This window comes from Chelonia mydas, chromosome 2 (assembly GCF_015237465.2).
Source record: "Chelonia mydas isolate rCheMyd1 chromosome 2, rCheMyd1.pri.v2, whole genome shotgun sequence".
NCBI lineage: Eukaryota > Metazoa > Chordata > Testudines > Cheloniidae > Chelonia > Chelonia mydas.
In genome coordinates this window covers 187,982,424-188,000,226 of record NC_057850.1, presented here as the reverse complement: position 1 = coordinate 188,000,226, position 17,803 = coordinate 187,982,424, and the positions used below count along the sequence as shown (strand labels likewise).

The 17,803-nt window shown below is 41.2% G+C and overlaps 1 protein-coding gene across 1 annotated transcript in view; it reads right to left on the bottom strand.

The window, feature by feature from the left end:
- Positions 1-17,803, bottom strand: part of TRIM71 (tripartite motif containing 71) — a 98,567-nt gene that overhangs the window by 22,766 nt on the left and 57,998 nt on the right. The window contains exon 2 of the mRNA XM_037890367.2: positions 3,908-4,075. Within this exon, the coding sequence (XP_037746295.1) occupies positions 3,908-4,075 (168 nt within the window). The remainder of the gene's footprint in view (positions 1-3,907; positions 4,076-17,803) is intronic.

The following is a 17,803-nucleotide window of genomic DNA, read 5'->3' as shown; positions in this document are numbered from 1 at the left end:
AACGTAGCTCTATCTTAGTGGATTTTTCTTTTGTTTGTTTTTTTTTTAATTACAAAGAGTTCCCAGACAAAAACCTCACACATTGCTACCAAACAAGGAACGGAAAGAAATACTACCATGTGGTCTCTGTAATTATTTGAATATAAGTAATATCAACCTTTTAAAATTTTTAAAAAAATTCTAACATGTCAAGTTTCACTGGTTTGCTCTGGCTACTCTACCCTACTCTGGAGTAGCGCAAAGTAGTGAGAACATACTGGCCTGCAGAAGTGGCTTTATTTCAACAATTTCCATCCCTTTCCTGCCCTCCACATCCTTCCCTCTCAGGCCAAACTCACCCTTTCCCCTACCCTTTGGGTGATTTTGAAAAGAAATAGTTAAGTGTCGTGATTTGTACGTCATTTTTCATAACAAAGTTCATCTATCAGAGGCTGGAGCATAACATCTACAGAAAAACTCAAATAATGTCTGCCCTCCTTCAAAATGGCTGCCTGTCATCTGTTTTTGTCAATGGGAGTGAAGCTGAATTCCCCTCAACTATGCGTAGGACACTGAGCATTTGGGGAATGATGTAGCAAGCATAAAAACATAAGAACAGTCATACTGGGTCAGACCAATGTTCCATTTGGCCCAGTATCCTGTCTTCCAACCAGGGCCAATGCCAGGTACTTCAGTGAAATAAACAGAACAGGTAATCCTCAAGTGAGCCAAACCCTGTCGCCTATACCCAGCTTCTGGCAAGCACTTTTGTCAAGGGTACCTTGTGGCTTCAGTAGCATTGAGAACAATAGAAAATGGCTGCCATTTTTAAAGAGGGCAGTTTGTAGCCTTCCCTGAAGATTCTGTACCAGCCTCCATGGCAGGAAAAACTTTTTTTTTTATGAACATGAACAGCCATAAAAAAAAATAAATCAAAAATAATTAATTGAATTTTAGCCTATACAAAGAATTCAGTGAGTTTTAATCATATGTAAAGTTTTAAGAGTCTGTTATTCAGTTAAGATCATTAAAGACTAAAGAAGTCTGATACCCAGGTGCTAAATTTCTTAAAGGCCTTAATTTAAAATTAATTTTAGCTCCTGAACAGATTTACTTATAAATCCTCAGAGAAAGAATATAGTGTTTTTCATACATAACAAAAAGTTTTGAATTCCTGTTTTAAAAGCAAAGCTCATCCTCAACTATGGAACTGCAAACTAGTATCTCCATAACAGACACAAGCTGCCAGGTATCTCTCATGCTCCAAATTGGTGATATGAAGTTGCTTGTTCTGTAGCTCCATTTGGGGGTATGTGTGTGTTTAATTACAAAGAGTTCCCAGACAAAAACCTCACACAATAGCTTTAAACAAGGAACAGAAAGAAATACTACCTTGAGGTCTCTATAATGATTTGAATAAGTAATATCAACCTTTTTACATTTTTTAAAAATTCTAACTTATGTCAAGATTCACTGGTATGCTCTGGCTGCTCCACCCTAGTCTGTTTGTTGTTGGGTGGGTTGGTTTGTTTGTTTGGGTTTGGGGGGGGGGGGGGGGATTAAAGATACTTCATGCTGCTACTCAGTTTACTTAGATTCAAGATGGTAAAACATAATAGTCTATTTTTAGGTTAAAAGAATAACAGATTTAGATCATATGGTTCTTTGGGATTGGGACAGTATTTTTGTTTTGCATTTGTACAGCATCCAGCACAATGGGCACATGTCCATGACTAGGGCTCTTAGGTGCTACTGCGCTAAAAAAAAAATAAATCAAGAGTTAATTCCACATAAACCAAACAATCTCTGATTTGTAACCTGTGTTCCTTATAACAGAAGGAATATATAAAATCGGAGTGAACATCTGAGAGTTGAACATGCAGAATATATTTATTCACAGTATTACTGCAACCAGTTCTCTTCTAACCCAGGTGCTGAACCAGACATGGCTTTTCTGCACACCCAGATTTCAAAGAACCTTCCAATACCCTCAGCCACCAGCTGCATTTAGGGTGGGGTTTCTGTCCTTACTTTTAACTTACCTTTAGTTAAACTATATTCATTAATATTTAAAATAAACTGAAGAGTTTTAATTAGTTTCTAATTAAGTAGCGGTTATCCTCCTTTTGTACGTTTATTGTGAAAGCATTAAGCATTTCTCCCCTTGATATCTTAGACAAGAGCTGTGCTCTCCAGAAGGAAACGCAGCAGGTTTACTCCACAGGCCAAGCGGCTCGGAAGCAGATACAAAATGATAATCCCAGCTCTGCTACTAATTCATGGCATTCATAAAAGTTTGTGCTTTGAGGATTTCAGATGCCCAACGGCAAAAATCCAGGGACTGATTTTCAGAAGGTCCTGAGCGCCAACAGCTCCAAATGAAGTCTCACTTACACACTGTAGGTTTTCAGCACCTCTGATAATCATGTTCTAAAAGTCTAAAGTTAAGCACTCAAATTGAGACCATCTTTGAAAATTCAACTTATCCTCAGAGCCTCGGTATCACCATCTGTAAGATGGGGACAAACAAAATACAACTACCAAGAACTGCTGAATCTCTTGATTTTATTGAGAATCTCACAATATTTGGTGTGGTACCTAAAGTCCTAGCTAAGGAAGACAAATGATTATGTGTACGTGTAAGCTTTCATTTAAAAGAAAAATTTTCTCTAGCCTTCAGAGTTCAGAGGAAAACATGAAAACGTGAACTGAATATACTCTAAACAAAACAGAACAGAAAGCAAATCAAAAGCACTCAATTTTCAGGGAGGTAGGGAGAATGGTTTAAATTGCATTTTAAAGATCTGATTTAAAGTCTGATTTATGACTTTTTAAATGTTTGAGTTTGGCTATACTGCCTACAAGGGTGTTATGAAGATTAATATTTGCAGAGATTTGAAAGTGGGCAGTGCTGTATAAGTGATGTGTTGTTTATTACAACTTTGGAGAAGATAGTAGTTTAGGGCCTGATTCTGTCCTGCTTCTCACGCTGACCAGTACTTTACTTGGCAAGAAGTTCTACTGACATCAGCAGAATTATCTGCAGAGTCAGGTACTACTCAGTGAGAGTAAGAATGGCTCAATTGGGTCCTTACCTGTATATCTGGTCAAATTCCTTTCTGCCTACCAAAATTCTTCCTGTCGTTTGAAGGGGTATGGCAATTTTCTTCCATCCTTGTCCCGTATTTAGATTTGTTGTGCACTGTTGAACAGCTGCTGCATTCCTCCATAGAAGTGGCACTATTTAATTCTATAACACCTTGCATACAAAATGCTTTATGATCCTTGAATGCAGAAATGCCTTCACCCACTCTCTGCTTAAATTCATCCGTGTTCCTATTCTGAGAAGGTTATATTTGTAATAGATCCCCACTCACCCACACAGAGTGGAATTCTAATCATTCTAATCCAAGTAGCTGATGCTTACTACTTGTCATGTTACACTGCCCAAAACTCCCAACCATGCTTGGGGACCCATTGTGCTAGGCACTGGTCAGAGCCATACTAAGAGACAGTCCGTGTTCTGAAAAGCTGGAGATAGTTGTTGGCAGTTATACAGCAGCAATGAGGCATGTGCCATCTCCAAACCAAGAGGGCTTTATAAGATCAGAACTTTGAGCCTAGAACAAGTTACATATCAAACTGTGCACAGTCTCATGTGGAAACAGCATGATGTCCCTATTTATGAAAGGATGATGCAACAAAGATGCATGTGCATAGTGTGTTGGCATTTCCTTTGATTTTGCTGCTGACAAGGAAGTCCCTTCCTGAATAATGAAAAGACATCACCTAGCGCTACAAGGGAGAGGGTAGGGGACACTGAAAGGAGAGGCTTTTTGCCCTTCACACACAGGGGACATTAATTAGCAGCAGGCACAGCTGGTGGTAGACAAAAGGGAAGATTTTCTTATCCAGGTGAGCGACTTACCTGAATAGCCTGGCGTCCTTGCTGAGCATCTGCTAGCAGCTGAATGGTGAGGGTTCTGGAATCCTGGAGGGCATCTTGGAGGTAGATAAAGCTATGACCCACATGTCGTCCCATGGTGCATTCCCGGCAGATAGGGACAGAACAAGTGTCACAGTAGAAATGCAGCACCTGGAAAGGACACAGAAGAAAAAATTGTATGACACACTAAACCACCCACAGAAGAAAATAAGTATCTTAACCATAAGAGATATTATGGGTAGTAATGATAAGCAAAGTGTTCACAACAGCTTCTATAGAGGAAAAGCGATCCCTCTTGAAAGCAGCCACTCATACGTGGACAAAAATAAAATACAAGTGTGATTGTTTTCTTTGCAATACAATACCAGGATGTCCATCCCACCCTTCTCTCAAGAACGGAAACCATCTGCCAACACTCACCCATTTGGGTATGTCACCTATTGCATGTTTCAGATAACTTTTCTTGCATATACAAACATTGCATAAAGTTACTGAGCCATTTAAAATTTACTGTACTATTGTTGCACTAGGCACATCAAGCAAAAAAACAAGGACAATCCTCTCTCTAATCTTTCAGCCTATCTGCAAGACAGAACATTCAAGGCAAACTGGATGCAAAAGCTTGCCATCACCACCAAAGGTGGTGTCAAAGCCAAGAATTGTGGCAGGTCTCCTGTGCCACCCAGGACTTTCAGCGTCAGTGGAACTTCTGGGAAGAAGATGGAAATAGGAGGAAGAAATTGTACACTAAGTCAGTTACAGAATTTAAAGATTAGCCTGTCCACATTTTTAAGACAAATGGAATCATGTTGGTTAATAAAACTAAACCAGATCCCAAACCCCCATTCACTCCAGAGTAAAACTCTGTATACGCCATATCATGTATTTATTCACTAGCAGTAACTGCTTGCATGTTTGCATTCCATCCAACAGAGGGAAGTGGTACACAGATGTAGCATCCTATACAGATTTGTGTTTTGTTAGAAGTTAAAGAAATCAGTTGAAAACAGATCTGTGGAGGAGTGTAAAAACCACCAAACAACCTAAGAACAAGAAAGTTCAGAGTGAAATCTAAAACTCTAACTTATACCTACACACAGCATTCTTGATGTAGGAGATCATAAAAAGTCCTAGAAAATCCAAAACGCTGTTGAAAAGCCAAATCCACTGTACATTGCAAGTAAGGTCTTATACCATAAGTACAGGTTTTCCACCATCCTTAACTAATAGTTTTAATCTACTCCATAGGAATGACCAAGAGCAAAACAGAAACAAGAACCAAGTAATGTTCATCTGAGCGTGGAGTGGTGGTGGGGTGGGAGGCAAGGCAATCGAGTCTAACGGCAACCAACATTCTCTGTACCAACTTGATTTTTTTTTTTTGGAGGTGGGTGCGGGGGAAAGGAGACTACCATCCTGATTTCTTTTTCCTGAAATTTACTCCATTTATTGATCATAATAAGCCAGGCAAGCAGGCTCACTCCTCCACCGGGGGTGGACACATTTTATATTATGCAGAAACATATCTGTAGCAGCATACAAGGTTGTGTGCGTGTAGTTCATCTTTATTTCTGGATAAGTTTTTGAAGGAGGTTTTCAACAAAACCTTTTAAAAAAAAAAAAGAGTTACATTTCTGGACACAGACTGTTCTGCTAGAAAAATTAAAGCATCCTTATTAGCATCTGAACAAGACTGATACCTCAAACATTCTAAATGTTTTGGAAAATATCAAGCTGCTTTAAATTCTAAATATTAAATTTGGAACGGGTGCCTCTTCCTGTACTAGAAAATTCCTTTTGTGCATAATGTGGTAAGTCAGTTTACTGTATTATAGTTTTCTCCTGCAGTGCTGTATTTTCAATGTAAGTTTACAAAGAACATACATTAAATATTGCTGGTCCATCCAACTTTTAAACAACGGGGGCGGGGGGGGGAATATAAAGCCACGCAAGGTATCAAAGTCAAGTCAAACGAATCTGATATTATTTAAAAACATGCAACATGGATTATGCATCTCACTATCAAGGACGACAGCGGAAAAGAAAATGGCGATCATATGAGCAAGAGCCCAGCAGCAAGTTAAACCGGTCATTAGCTGTTTGAGAGAGTTAATGCCAGAAGCAAAGCTAGGGCAAAGGCCAGGGAACTGTCCTGTCACACAGATCCAGATGCTGCTGCTGCTCAGAATACAATGCCTAATGTAGGACTCATTCAGGCCACAGACAGAGAAACTAATCAAGCAGTTGCTCAATCAACCCACTCCTGCCCTCCCTCTCCTGATGGATGCAAATGAAGTAATCACATTTTTAATGAAACCAACTAACAAAGATGACAATTTTATTTCAGATATGCAGATTACATAGGGAACATGATAAAGTCTTAAGGCAGAATTGAAAAACCAACCTTCTCATTCGAGTGAGAAAGCTGTTGGCAAGTTTCTAAGGCAGAGGTCCCCAATCTGTGGGGCGCGCCCCACTAAGGGGGAAAAGAAGGAAAATTCTGGGGGGTGCGGCAGGGGCCTGGGGCCAGCCCCCATGGAGGGCAGGCAGGGAGAGCCACCCAGCCCCCTTCTGGCCTCGGACCAGGCCCAGATGCCGGCCCCATGCCCGGGGCCCCAGCCTCGGCTCTGCTCCTGCCCCCACCCACAGCCTCCAGCCCTTACCCTGTTCCCCCCTCCCAGAGCCGTGACCCTGGACAAGGGTGGAGGGAGGTAAAAAGTTTGGGGACCACTGTTCTAAGGTGATGTATGTAGAGGCTTTGCAATCTAGATTTAATTACAAGAGAAATAGAATCAGTGGGCGTGGGGGACCATCATTTAATATGACCATGCTTACTCCAGCTCCACCACCCTTTAATAAAGTTAAGCTTTTTAAAAAAAAAAAAAAAAAAAAAAAAAAAAAAAAAAAAAGCTGTATCTATCTATATACCCCCTCAGAGACCTCAACATATGTTCACTCTGCAATGAAGATGACTAGACATTGAAAGGCAGCTGGAGGAGGATAGAGAAGGGTAATCAACTTCAAGGTGATCTGCTAGAATCTTCTAAGCCAGCAGTTCTCAAATTGTGGGTCAGGACCCCAAGGTGAATGGGGTCGCCAGGGCTGGCTTAGACTTGGTTCAGCCCTAGGCGGCAGGACTCAGGTTGCAGGCCCCCGGCCTGGGGCTGAAGCCATGAGCTTCAGCTTGGTCCCCCGCCCGGAACAGTGGGGGTGGGGCTTTGGCCTTGGCCACTCCTCAGGGAAGTAGGGCTTGGGTGGGCTCAGACTTCCATCCCCCCTCCTGGGGTCATGAAGTAATTTTTGTTGTCAGAAGGGGGTCGCGTTGCAATGAAGTTTGAGAACCCCTGTTCTAAGCACAAGTTGAAAAAGGCAAAAAGCACATTACTCTTTTGGAGCCAACTTCAGTTTTAATTCTTATACCTTCATACAACATAATGCAACATATTAGAGGCAGTTTAGCTGCACTGGTTTCTTTATTTATCTGAGTGTTAGAGTCTGTATACACCCCAATGTACCCACAAAGAATCAGAGGGCCAGACTGTCCCCTTCCGTACTATCTGGGTGACGGAAGGGAGTTGCGCCAGGAGGGCTCTGTGCGTAGAAGCATAGTGCCATGCCCACCCACAACCAACTCCACAATGAATTAGTGAGTAAGAAAACTGACTGCCATCATTTATTATTCACAGTCTCCTTCTCTTAACCCAGCCCCAAAGTTCAGGGCCAGTAGCCAAGTTTCCTGTCCTTTTTTGTTTTTGGTGGTGTTCATTTTGCTTTCCCCCCCCCACACTAAACAGGGCCACCTGAGCCCAATAAATCTAACAAACTGTGATATCTGTAGCTCAGAATAAAGTTTTGTATTGATTCTAATTGGGAAGGATTAAGATCCAAACAAACACAGACCTTGCACCAAAACGGTAGAGATTGCAGTTTTTTCTTGCAGTAGAAAGATATATAAGGGTTGTTTCAAGCACGCAAATATGTACTAAATTTGTAGAGAAATCTGCTCCTCCTCCCCCCGCCCAATTCCCATTTCTGGAGTAGCAGAATCGGAAGGGTTTGGCTCATGATTATTGGACATCATATATCTTTTTTAAAAAACTATGGCTAATCTTAGATTAATAAAAACAGAATCTGTAGAAGGATAGAAACTTAATCTTCCATTACTGAAGAGCATTCTATCATGGCAAAATATATTCATTTTTAAGAACAGAATTTAGGTTCGCCTCAGACAAGTTTCAAAAGATTTCAAGTTCTTCCCCCACTCAACCACATCCCCTAAAACCAAACATATGTAGCTACCTTGCAAAAAGTTCTTTCTGGATGTATATTTAACATTTGGGGGTGCCTTCCACTTAAATTGTTATTTTCTTGTTTTTAAAAACCATAAGGGCATAAGATTGTTTTTTTCCCTTGAGACTTCATTTTTTGTCCCACTTGAAGATACACAGATAATGAAAGGGCAGGGGCAGATTGCCACGTTGTAATTTAACGGATAGGATTTTGGAACGACCTCCAAGCCATGATAGCGTTATTAACTGCTGCCCATTCATCCCCAGTTCCCCAATTTAAGAACAAATATTTTGTGAATCTAGCCTCAGAAATAAACAGCCATCTTGTTTGGGGCAGGGAGTGTAGAGGAGGAAAATTGGAGCTAAAGATCCCCCTTTCCTCCTGAATTAAAAAAAAAAATTAATTAGGGATCACATGAATTATGTTTACTGGATTTACTGTTTGGTTTTGTAATTATTACTAGGCTGTTCTGCTGTAAAGATAGTTAAGGAATAAGATTTTATTTTTTCTTTTTAAATATACCATTCTCCACTTTGTTAAACTCTGGGCAATTTTAGTCAGTTAACTGGAAGACTACTGGAAAGATAGAAATGAAATATGTAAAAAGGAAGAGTAACAATGTTCTTATCAATTTGAGAATTCCAGTTTATCACACTTAATATTTTAAGAAGCTCCCTCAAAAAAATACATCATCCTGAGAAGGAGAAAGAGGCAGGAAGGTGGTGATGGGAATGATTTTAAAGATGGTTAACAGTGATTTATTCCAAAATAAGTTAACCATGGGTTGATTATTTCCAAATAGAAAATATTTCCGTGAATTGGTGGCATACAATTTTAAACACAAAACAATAAAGGCAGCCTACTTCAAATTAAACAGAGTCAGTGAACCCTATCAGAGGGCTATTCATCTTTTACAGCCGCAGGAGCCCAAGAAATACGACAGCAAGACAATAAACGTGATTGCTTCAGGAAAGGCTGTACAGTGCACTGTAAAAACATTTTACAACAGCAGAATTCCTGGGTGTCGTTCTCCCCATTTTTTGGTCCATCTGTTTTCAAAGGGTATGGGGGGGATGGGCGGAGATGTTGTTAAATGTCCCCTGGGATTCCACAGCAATCAATCAGCATCTGATGAATGGCCACTAAAGTTAAACTCTGACCCGACTCTACAATTCCCACACCAGCTCTCCCTTCCTTACTGTTGACCAGCTTCCAGAATGCCCCACCCACCTACCTCCCCTCACCAAAATTTCCAAAATACCAGGCACAGACAAAAGCACTGGAATGTAGTAGCCACAAGGAAAATTCAGTGAAAACAGTAGTTGAGGAGCCTTCTCTTAACTTGTGTTTAAAAAGTGTCCTCTTGGTGAAGCCAAAGTGTGCCTTTTTGCCCCACAGCTCTCATTGAAAACTTTGATTTGTCTCTCTGTAAAAAATGTATATTTTTAAATATGTGTTTGCATGTAGCTATATCTCTAAGAGGGAACAAATAGATTTCTTCAAGTTCTTATGCTATCCCAGCATCATATGCACAAACAATATTGACACTGAATGTGACTGATTACAATAGTTTTAAAAAAACTACAACATTAAGAACCTACTGATGGAGGCAAAAATATTTAGAAGTTAAAGAAAGCCAGACATTAGGGCTCTAAAGTTTACTGTAATGTTTACATATTATTTCTCATTCTGCCCTGGGAACAGATACAAAATATATGGTGAAAAATAACAGCATGGAAAAAAAAAAAAGGCACCTCAGTTTTACACTTTTGAAACAAGCTCAACACTACTTTTACAGAGTCCAATATCAGTTGAAAAAGGCAAAAAGCATATCTATTCCATTCAGCGCAGAATTCTGGAAGTTCATATAGCAAAAAGCATTTCACTTCTTTTAGCTGTACTGACTACTGCATCTATTACTGCCGTTGCTTGCTTGGTAGCAAGTGCAGTAGTTAGGGTTGTCAGACTATGAAAGTTTTAAAATGCTACAAACATTTTAATCACCACATCTTCCAATGAAAAACGTGTTCGGTTTCTGTTCAGGAGCAATGTTTTAGAAGAGTTTGAGAAAAGTCCTTTTGGCTGTGTGACTTCAGAAGCATATTTTTCCATCCTCCCTTGCTAGGGGGGGGTGGGAGGGGGTAATATATGTAAAATAAAAATCAAGCTATGTGAGAAATGAAGATTTGGGTTCCGATACTCAAATTCGTATAAATAGTCATAGCTCAATTGCAGTCAAAAAGCAGTTATCAATGGTTCACTGTCAAACTGGGAGGGCATATCAGTGGGTTCCTTCAGGGGGTCAGTCCTGGGTCCAGTACTATTCAATATTTTCATTAATGACTTGGATAATGGACTGGGGAGTATGCTTCTAAAATTTGCAAATGACACCAAGCTGAGAAGAGTTGCAAGCACTTTGGAGGGCAGAATTAGAATTCAAAATGACCCTTGCAAATTAGAGAATTAGTGTGAAATCAACAAGATGACATTCAATAAAGACAATTGCAAAGTACTATACTTAGGAAGGCGGGGAGGGAGGGGAAATCAAATGTACAACTACAAAATGGGAAATAATTGGCTAGGCAGTAGTACCACCGAAAAGGAACTGGTGATACAATGGGTCACAAATTGAATCTGAGTCAGCAACAACATGAAGTTGCGAAAAAAGGCTAAATATAATTTTAAAGTGTACTAACAACAACATTGTATGTAAGACGTGGGAGGTACACCTCTACCCCAATATAACACAGTCCTCGAGAGCCAAAAAAATCTTACCGTGTTATATGTGAAACCGTGTTATATTGAACCGTGTAGGGAGGGCCTGGTAGAGAAGGCCGTGCCTCCCCAAACAGCCTGGCCCCACCCCCTATCCGACCCCCACCTACTTCCAGCCCCCTGACTGACCCCTCAGAATCCCCAACCCATCCAACCCCCCCCCCCCCCCCCACTCCCTGACCACCCCCGGGACCCTCTACCCCTTATCAACCCCTCCCCCCCCCCCCCCCCCCCCGCCCCCTTAAACTGCTCAGAGCAGCACGTCGGAGTCAGACACGCTGCCGCAATAGGCTCCGACTCCATGGGTGCTCCGGGGCTGGAGCACCCACAGAGAAAGTGTGGTGGGTACAGAGCACCCAACGGCAGCTCCCCACCCCAGCTCACCTCTGCTCTGCCTCCTCCCCAAGCGTGCCACCGCCGTTCCACTTCTCCCCCCTCCCTCTAAGGCTTGCCGCGAATCAGCTGTTCGGCGCAGCAAGCCTGCGAGGGAGGGAGGGAGGAGCAGAGCAGCAGCATGCTCGGGGGAGGAGGCGGAGGTGAGCTGGGGCGGGGAGCGGTTCCTCTGCACCCCCTTGTCCCACAGTTACTTGCTGAAGCCCTCCCCGCGCCCCCACCCCACCCCACCCCAGCTCACCTCCGCCCCACCTCCTCCCCTGAGTGTGCCGCCGCTCCACTTCTCCCCACTCCCTCCCAGGCTTGCACAAGCCTGGGAGGGAGGAGGGGAAATGCTTTACCACGTTATATCCTATCACATTATACCGGGGTAGAGGTGTAATTGTAAATTCTACTCCGCAGAGGTGAGGCCTCAGTTGGAGTACTGCATCCAGTTCTGGGCACCACACTTTAGGAAAGATGTGGACAAACGGGAGAGCCCAGAGGAGAGCAACAAAAATTATGAAAAGTTTAGAAAACCTGGCCTATGAGGAAAGGTTAAAAAACTGGGCATGTTTAGTCTTGAGAAAAGAGGACAGAGGGAACCTAACATCAGTCTTTAAATATGTTAAGGGCTGTTACAAAGAGGATGATCAATTGTTCTCCACGTCCACTGAAGGTAGGATGAGAAGTAATGGGCTTAATCTACAGCAAGGGAGATTTAGGTTAGATGTTTGGAAAAAACTTTAACTACTCCATAAGGATATTTAAGTTCTGGAACAGGCTTACAAAGGGAAGCTGTGGAATCTCCATCATTGGAGGTTTTTAAAAACCAGTTGGACAAACATTTGTCAGGGATGGTCTAGGTTTACTTGGTCCTGTCTCTGAACAGGGGTCAGACTTGATGATCTGTTGAAGTTCATTCTGGCCCTAGATTTTATAATTCTATATACCCAAGGCGGGGGAGGAGAGAGAGAGAGAATAAGGCCCTGAAAAATTAAATTTGTGGTATATTTGGCAGTCAGTGCCACTGTTAAATCATAAAAAAAGTGGTAAAGCTGAGTTTGTAGGTCTTTAACTTTTTCAGTGGAGCAACCTTCAAACTATATTAATTTTTAAAATAAATTATATGCATGTAAAATATGAGAAGGTGCTGAGCTTGTTGGTGGAGATCATTTATTTGGGTGATTTGTTTACCTTATTGGCACTACAGAAGAAAGTGTCCAGTTGTAAGCTACGTTCCAATCTGCTTTAAATACCAGTTTAGCAGAATTTATAGCTGTTAAAACACACATATCCAGAGCTCTGTGTTCAAGTACATAATTTTAATAGTCACCTATTAGCTTGTATGTATGAATGTTCTGAAATGTAAATATTTAGTTTGACAACAAAGCTCTCATGTTAAGCCAGTATTTTCCATACCGTCATTATAAGAACCATCCATCTAAAACCTAAGAACCTTGGAATTCCTTAGTGTGAGGACATAATGACTCCACAGGAAACTATATCATCAAATCCATGGCAGGACACCTGAAAATTTAAAAAACAAAACTGTCTTTGTCTTGCACCCAAGGCGAGCCATTCCTCAATAACTGCTGAGCCCAAGTCTATGTTTAAAATTGAATATCAGATCTAGAGGGCGTTCACTCCAAAATTAGGGTTAATCTTTGTCCAATAGGATTTTTACAAGAATACTGGCAGCATCTTAAGAAATGTTAAAACTCTTAAATCAGACAAGCCAATATGCGGAGAAGTTAAGCATCAGGAGGGATACCAGCTCATGATTTAGTGCTGCTCAGCAACCTGAGAGCAAAATAATGCTCTTTTAGTCTCCATTTAAAGATTCATAGAGTTTAAGTACAGAAAGGACCATTAGATGCCCTAGTCTGAACTTCTGTCTATCACAAGCCATAGAATTTCATCTAATTACTTTTGTATTGAGTCCAACAGCTGCTGTTTGGCTAATGAAGATCTTCCAGAAAAACATCTAGTCTTGATTTAAAGATCAAAAGATGGAGCATCCACCACTTCTTTTGGTAGTTTGTTCCAGTGGTTAGTCACCTACATTGTTAAATATTTGTGTCTGGCTTTGGCGTCCAGCAGTTGGTTCTTGTCTTTCTTTGCTAGACTAAAGAGCAGGTTAGTAACACAGTATTTTCTCCCCATGAAAATACTTATACGTGGTTATCAAGTCACCTCTCAACAAGCTAACAAATTGAGCTCTTTAGATCTCTCAGGCCAGGCCAGTACTCAACAGGCTTTGCTGCTATAGCTATGCTAGTGTACACACACGTACACACACACACACACAAATACCAGCAAAGTGCTCTTAGCGTGGACACAGTTTATACCAGCAAAAAGGGAAGTTACTTCCCTTTTTGAACTGAAGTTTGAGGTGTCTGGTCCCAATTTGTCCCACTGTGCTCCATACACCTGAGACCACAGAATTCTTGCAAGTAGTGTCTGTTGGTCCCCAGCTGGGTTCTTGCAGTCCTCGTGCTCTGCGCAGATGGTATAAAGGGTGGTAAAGACTAACCATATCTCCAGTTTCTTCTCTGGCCGCACATCAGACGTGATCCAAAACACAGGGGAAGGAGGGCAGGCAGTGGAATATAGATAGGGACCACACGTCTTGACAAACTCCAGCTACAGAGGGTAACTTCCCTTTCATCTTTGAGTGACAAGCAGTATTCAGATTGGTGGAGGGTGCGAGGCTGCAGATGGTATAGCTGCTTGTAGAACTCCTGTCCCAAAGGAGGCTCAGACCAACCACAGATCAAAGAGGCTGGATCCAGGTGTAACATCTTGTGAATGCATGGCTGGAACTCCATGTTGCTGACTTGCAAATACAAAGCAGGGATACCTCTTGAAGCGATGCTATTGAGGCTGCTACACTCTCATAGAAAGCCCTTGCCCTATGTAGGAGAGGAAAATGTCCCAACTGATAAAGTAGGAAATAACCATAGATCCATTTAGAGATTGTCTCAGAGGAAACAGCTTGTCCTCTGACTCATTCAGCTATGGCAACGAACAGTCTAGGTGACTTTTTCATCTTTTGTTCTCTGGAGTTAAAATGCCAATACTTGTCTTACACTAAGGAAATGAAAGTCTCTTCTCTCCACTGGAAGCCTAGGGATTCAGGCATAATACAAGTAAGTGGATAATCTGATTTATGTGACACTCTGAAACTACCTTAGGGCTGAATTTCAGGTGTAGTCATAGTGAGACTTTGTCTTTATGGAATATAGTGTATGGTGGGTCTGCCATTAGGGCTCCATGTCCACCTACCCATGCGGCTGAGGGGGTGGTAATGAGGACAGGTGAAACACTGAACATGTAACTACATGTTTGAAAAGACTGTGTTGCCCCCACTTGGATAGAGTCGGGGAGGGATCCAACCTCTGGAGTGGATGTAGAGGAGGATCTGCTCTTGTGCCTATGAGATTGACCTTTGTTTTCCTGGAGAAACTGCAACAAAAAGTCCCTGAAGTTTGCTGTTTCCTCCTTCTGCAGCAGACCTTGTGCTAGGAGGAGTGCTCCTCGCTCAAGCTGGGCCACGTACAGGGCCTAGGTGCAACTGGAGCCTCATTGCTTTCTCCATGCGGTGCTTCTTTAGTCAAAGTTCTTGCTCCTTTCTAAGATATATAACTTTTCATATGGCTATATTAAAAGGCATTTTGTTTGACTGGGCCAGCTTACCCAGAGATCCAGCTCACTTAATATAGCTGCCCTATCTCATTTTTACCATTATGCCAATCGCCGTCACCTACAAATTTTATCAGCAGCGATTTTATATTTACTTTCACATCATCGATAAAAATGTTGAACAATATTGGGCCTAGCATCCCTAGAATCCCAGTGGAACCCCACTAGAAATATCCCCAGGTAGCGATTCCCCATCGGCAACTACTTTAAAAAGTATGTTACATCTACACAGTTACCCTATCAAAATATTTTTATAATCCCAAAGAATGAAATCCGTATTGGCTGGCAAGATGTATTTTCCATGAAACACATGTTGATTCGTTAACTATTCTTATTCTCTAATTCTTTATCACTTTAATCCTGTATCAGCTTTTCCATTATCTTGCAAGGGGTTGATATCAGGCTAACTGGCCTATAGTTACCTGGGTCATCTGACTTGCCTTGTTTGAACACTGGCAAATTTTAAAACTCTTCCAGTCTTCTGGAATTGCCCCAGTATTTCATTATTAAAAGTTATCAGCAGGCTAGAGATCTCCTCAGCCAATTCTTCTCAGACTCTTGGGAACAAGTTATCTGGGCCTGCTGATTTAAATTTTTTAATCACTAGTAGATGTTGTCTAACATCCTCCTTCATTTCTAGTGGAATGGAAGGTACTTCATCATCCTCCAGTTATGTGACTACATCATCCCGATTCTTTTCAAATATAGTACAGAAATATTTAACACTTCTGCCTTTTCTGCAGCATTAACAATAATTTTACCATCTCCACGTACTAATGGGCCTGTACCATTAGTAGGATCTCTTTTGTTCCTAGTGTACTTAAAAATACTCATTGCCCTTAGCCCTGACAGCCATAGATTTTTCCCAAGGTCTTCAGCTTCCCTTATCAGTTTTCTATCTTCATAATTTCTAATTTATATTGATAGCTATCCATTTCCCCCTTTTCCCATTGGTTATATATAGCTTCCCCCCCCCCCACCCCAATTTCTGCCTTCAGTTTGCCATTGGACCAGGATGGGCTTAGCCAAAGTTGTCCTCTTTCTTGATAGTGGAATCATGGCTTTTTGGGCATCTAATCTCTTTCTAAAATTCCAAATTTTCATTTGCGTTTTTCTGTCCAAGTTTTCCCCTCCGTTAATTTCATCCAATTTTCTTCAGCTTTGGGAAGTTAGACCTTTTGAAGCCCCAAGTATATATACACACTACTGGTTAGAACTGTCTTCCATTTGTCTGTACTGAATGAAATCAGGTCATGAGCACTGGTCGCTAGGCAACCAACATTTTAGTGGCACTATTACTATTTCTACCCATTTTATTTAAAGTATTTTAGTTCTGCATCACTGTCAGCTATTTTATTTCTGGTTATGCTTTTAGTACTATGCATTGTGGGACTTTGTTTTTTGAGATAGGAAACTTGCAAATCTCATGAATATCTTTTCTAGCTCCTTTCAATAATTTCTCTCTATTCCTACACTGCTTAGGAATGAGAGAATAAAATTTCTACAACTCTTGCATAGAGAAAAAAGTTAGTAGAAAACATATTCAAGGAAAAAACTGGGTTAAGTTCTACACTTGAAGTGAGCAGTGCTGGCAAAATTTACCCTGCTCTATCCCGCCACCAGGGAAGGATATACCAACCCTCTGCAGTTATGCAAAAACTGGGGCCTAGGTTTTAAAAAGTGACAGCAATTTTGGGTGCCCAACTTGAGTCACTTGATTTTCAGAAAATCCTGAGCACCCTCTGAAAGTCAGGCACTTTAAAGGTGTTTTAATTTGAGCACACAGAATCACTAGTCATTTTTTAAAGTTTCTGTTTCAGTAACTCTCGTTCCTCTTATCAGTTCATCATCAATAGGAAATCAAGAGGATACACTGCAGATTTCTGAATTCTGTCTAGTCACAGACCAGAGAGCAATAACACAAGCTTCTCCCCACATCACTACACCTCAACCCTGTTCTGTCCTTACATCATTACCGGTAAAACAGTCTATTCATGCTCATTTGTTTTTTGTACGGTAAAATGTTGCCAGAGGTGAAGATTAACAGAAAGCAGTGTCCTTGTTGGTAATTGTGACTAACCTTAAATAAATACACAAATTTGGAACTGTGCCTTTTTTACTTCTCTGATATACAGAAAGTGACTAAGGAATGCTCTCTTGTAAAAAACTTAGAAATATCAGAATGTCCATTCTGGTATTCCTGAACTTGTTTGAGTACCACTGGATCACTCTGAGGATGTATAGTGCTAGTCCGTACACCTTAGCTGGAGATGTGTGTTTGTAGCGGGGGGGCTTAATCTTTATCAAAGAGGCCCTCTTTCCAAAATGTTGCTTAGTTGATATTAAATAGGTTTTTTTAAAATGACTAAAAGATTCTTGTCCCCTTTTGACTCCTCTGATGTAAGTTCACTAGATGTCTAGTCACTATAAAGTCTTCCTAGTAAAACAGATCCCATGGTCCTAAAAGTACAAAGAGTATCCTGGGGTGGGGATGGGGCAGAGGGTGGAGCGTACAAGGGAAAGAATCACAGGATTTTCCAGCCTTCATTGTACATCAAAGAAGCACAAAAGGGCACATACCCAATTTTGTTTTTCTTCACAAGTCTCCTTTGATTCGAGGTGTGTTTAGTGCTTATGTATTCTGATACTATAGTTCCTATAGAGAGACTGGGACTTTGTTGAATGTTATGGAATTTAATATTTAATCTCTTTCTGTGACAGTTTTCCTCTGTATTT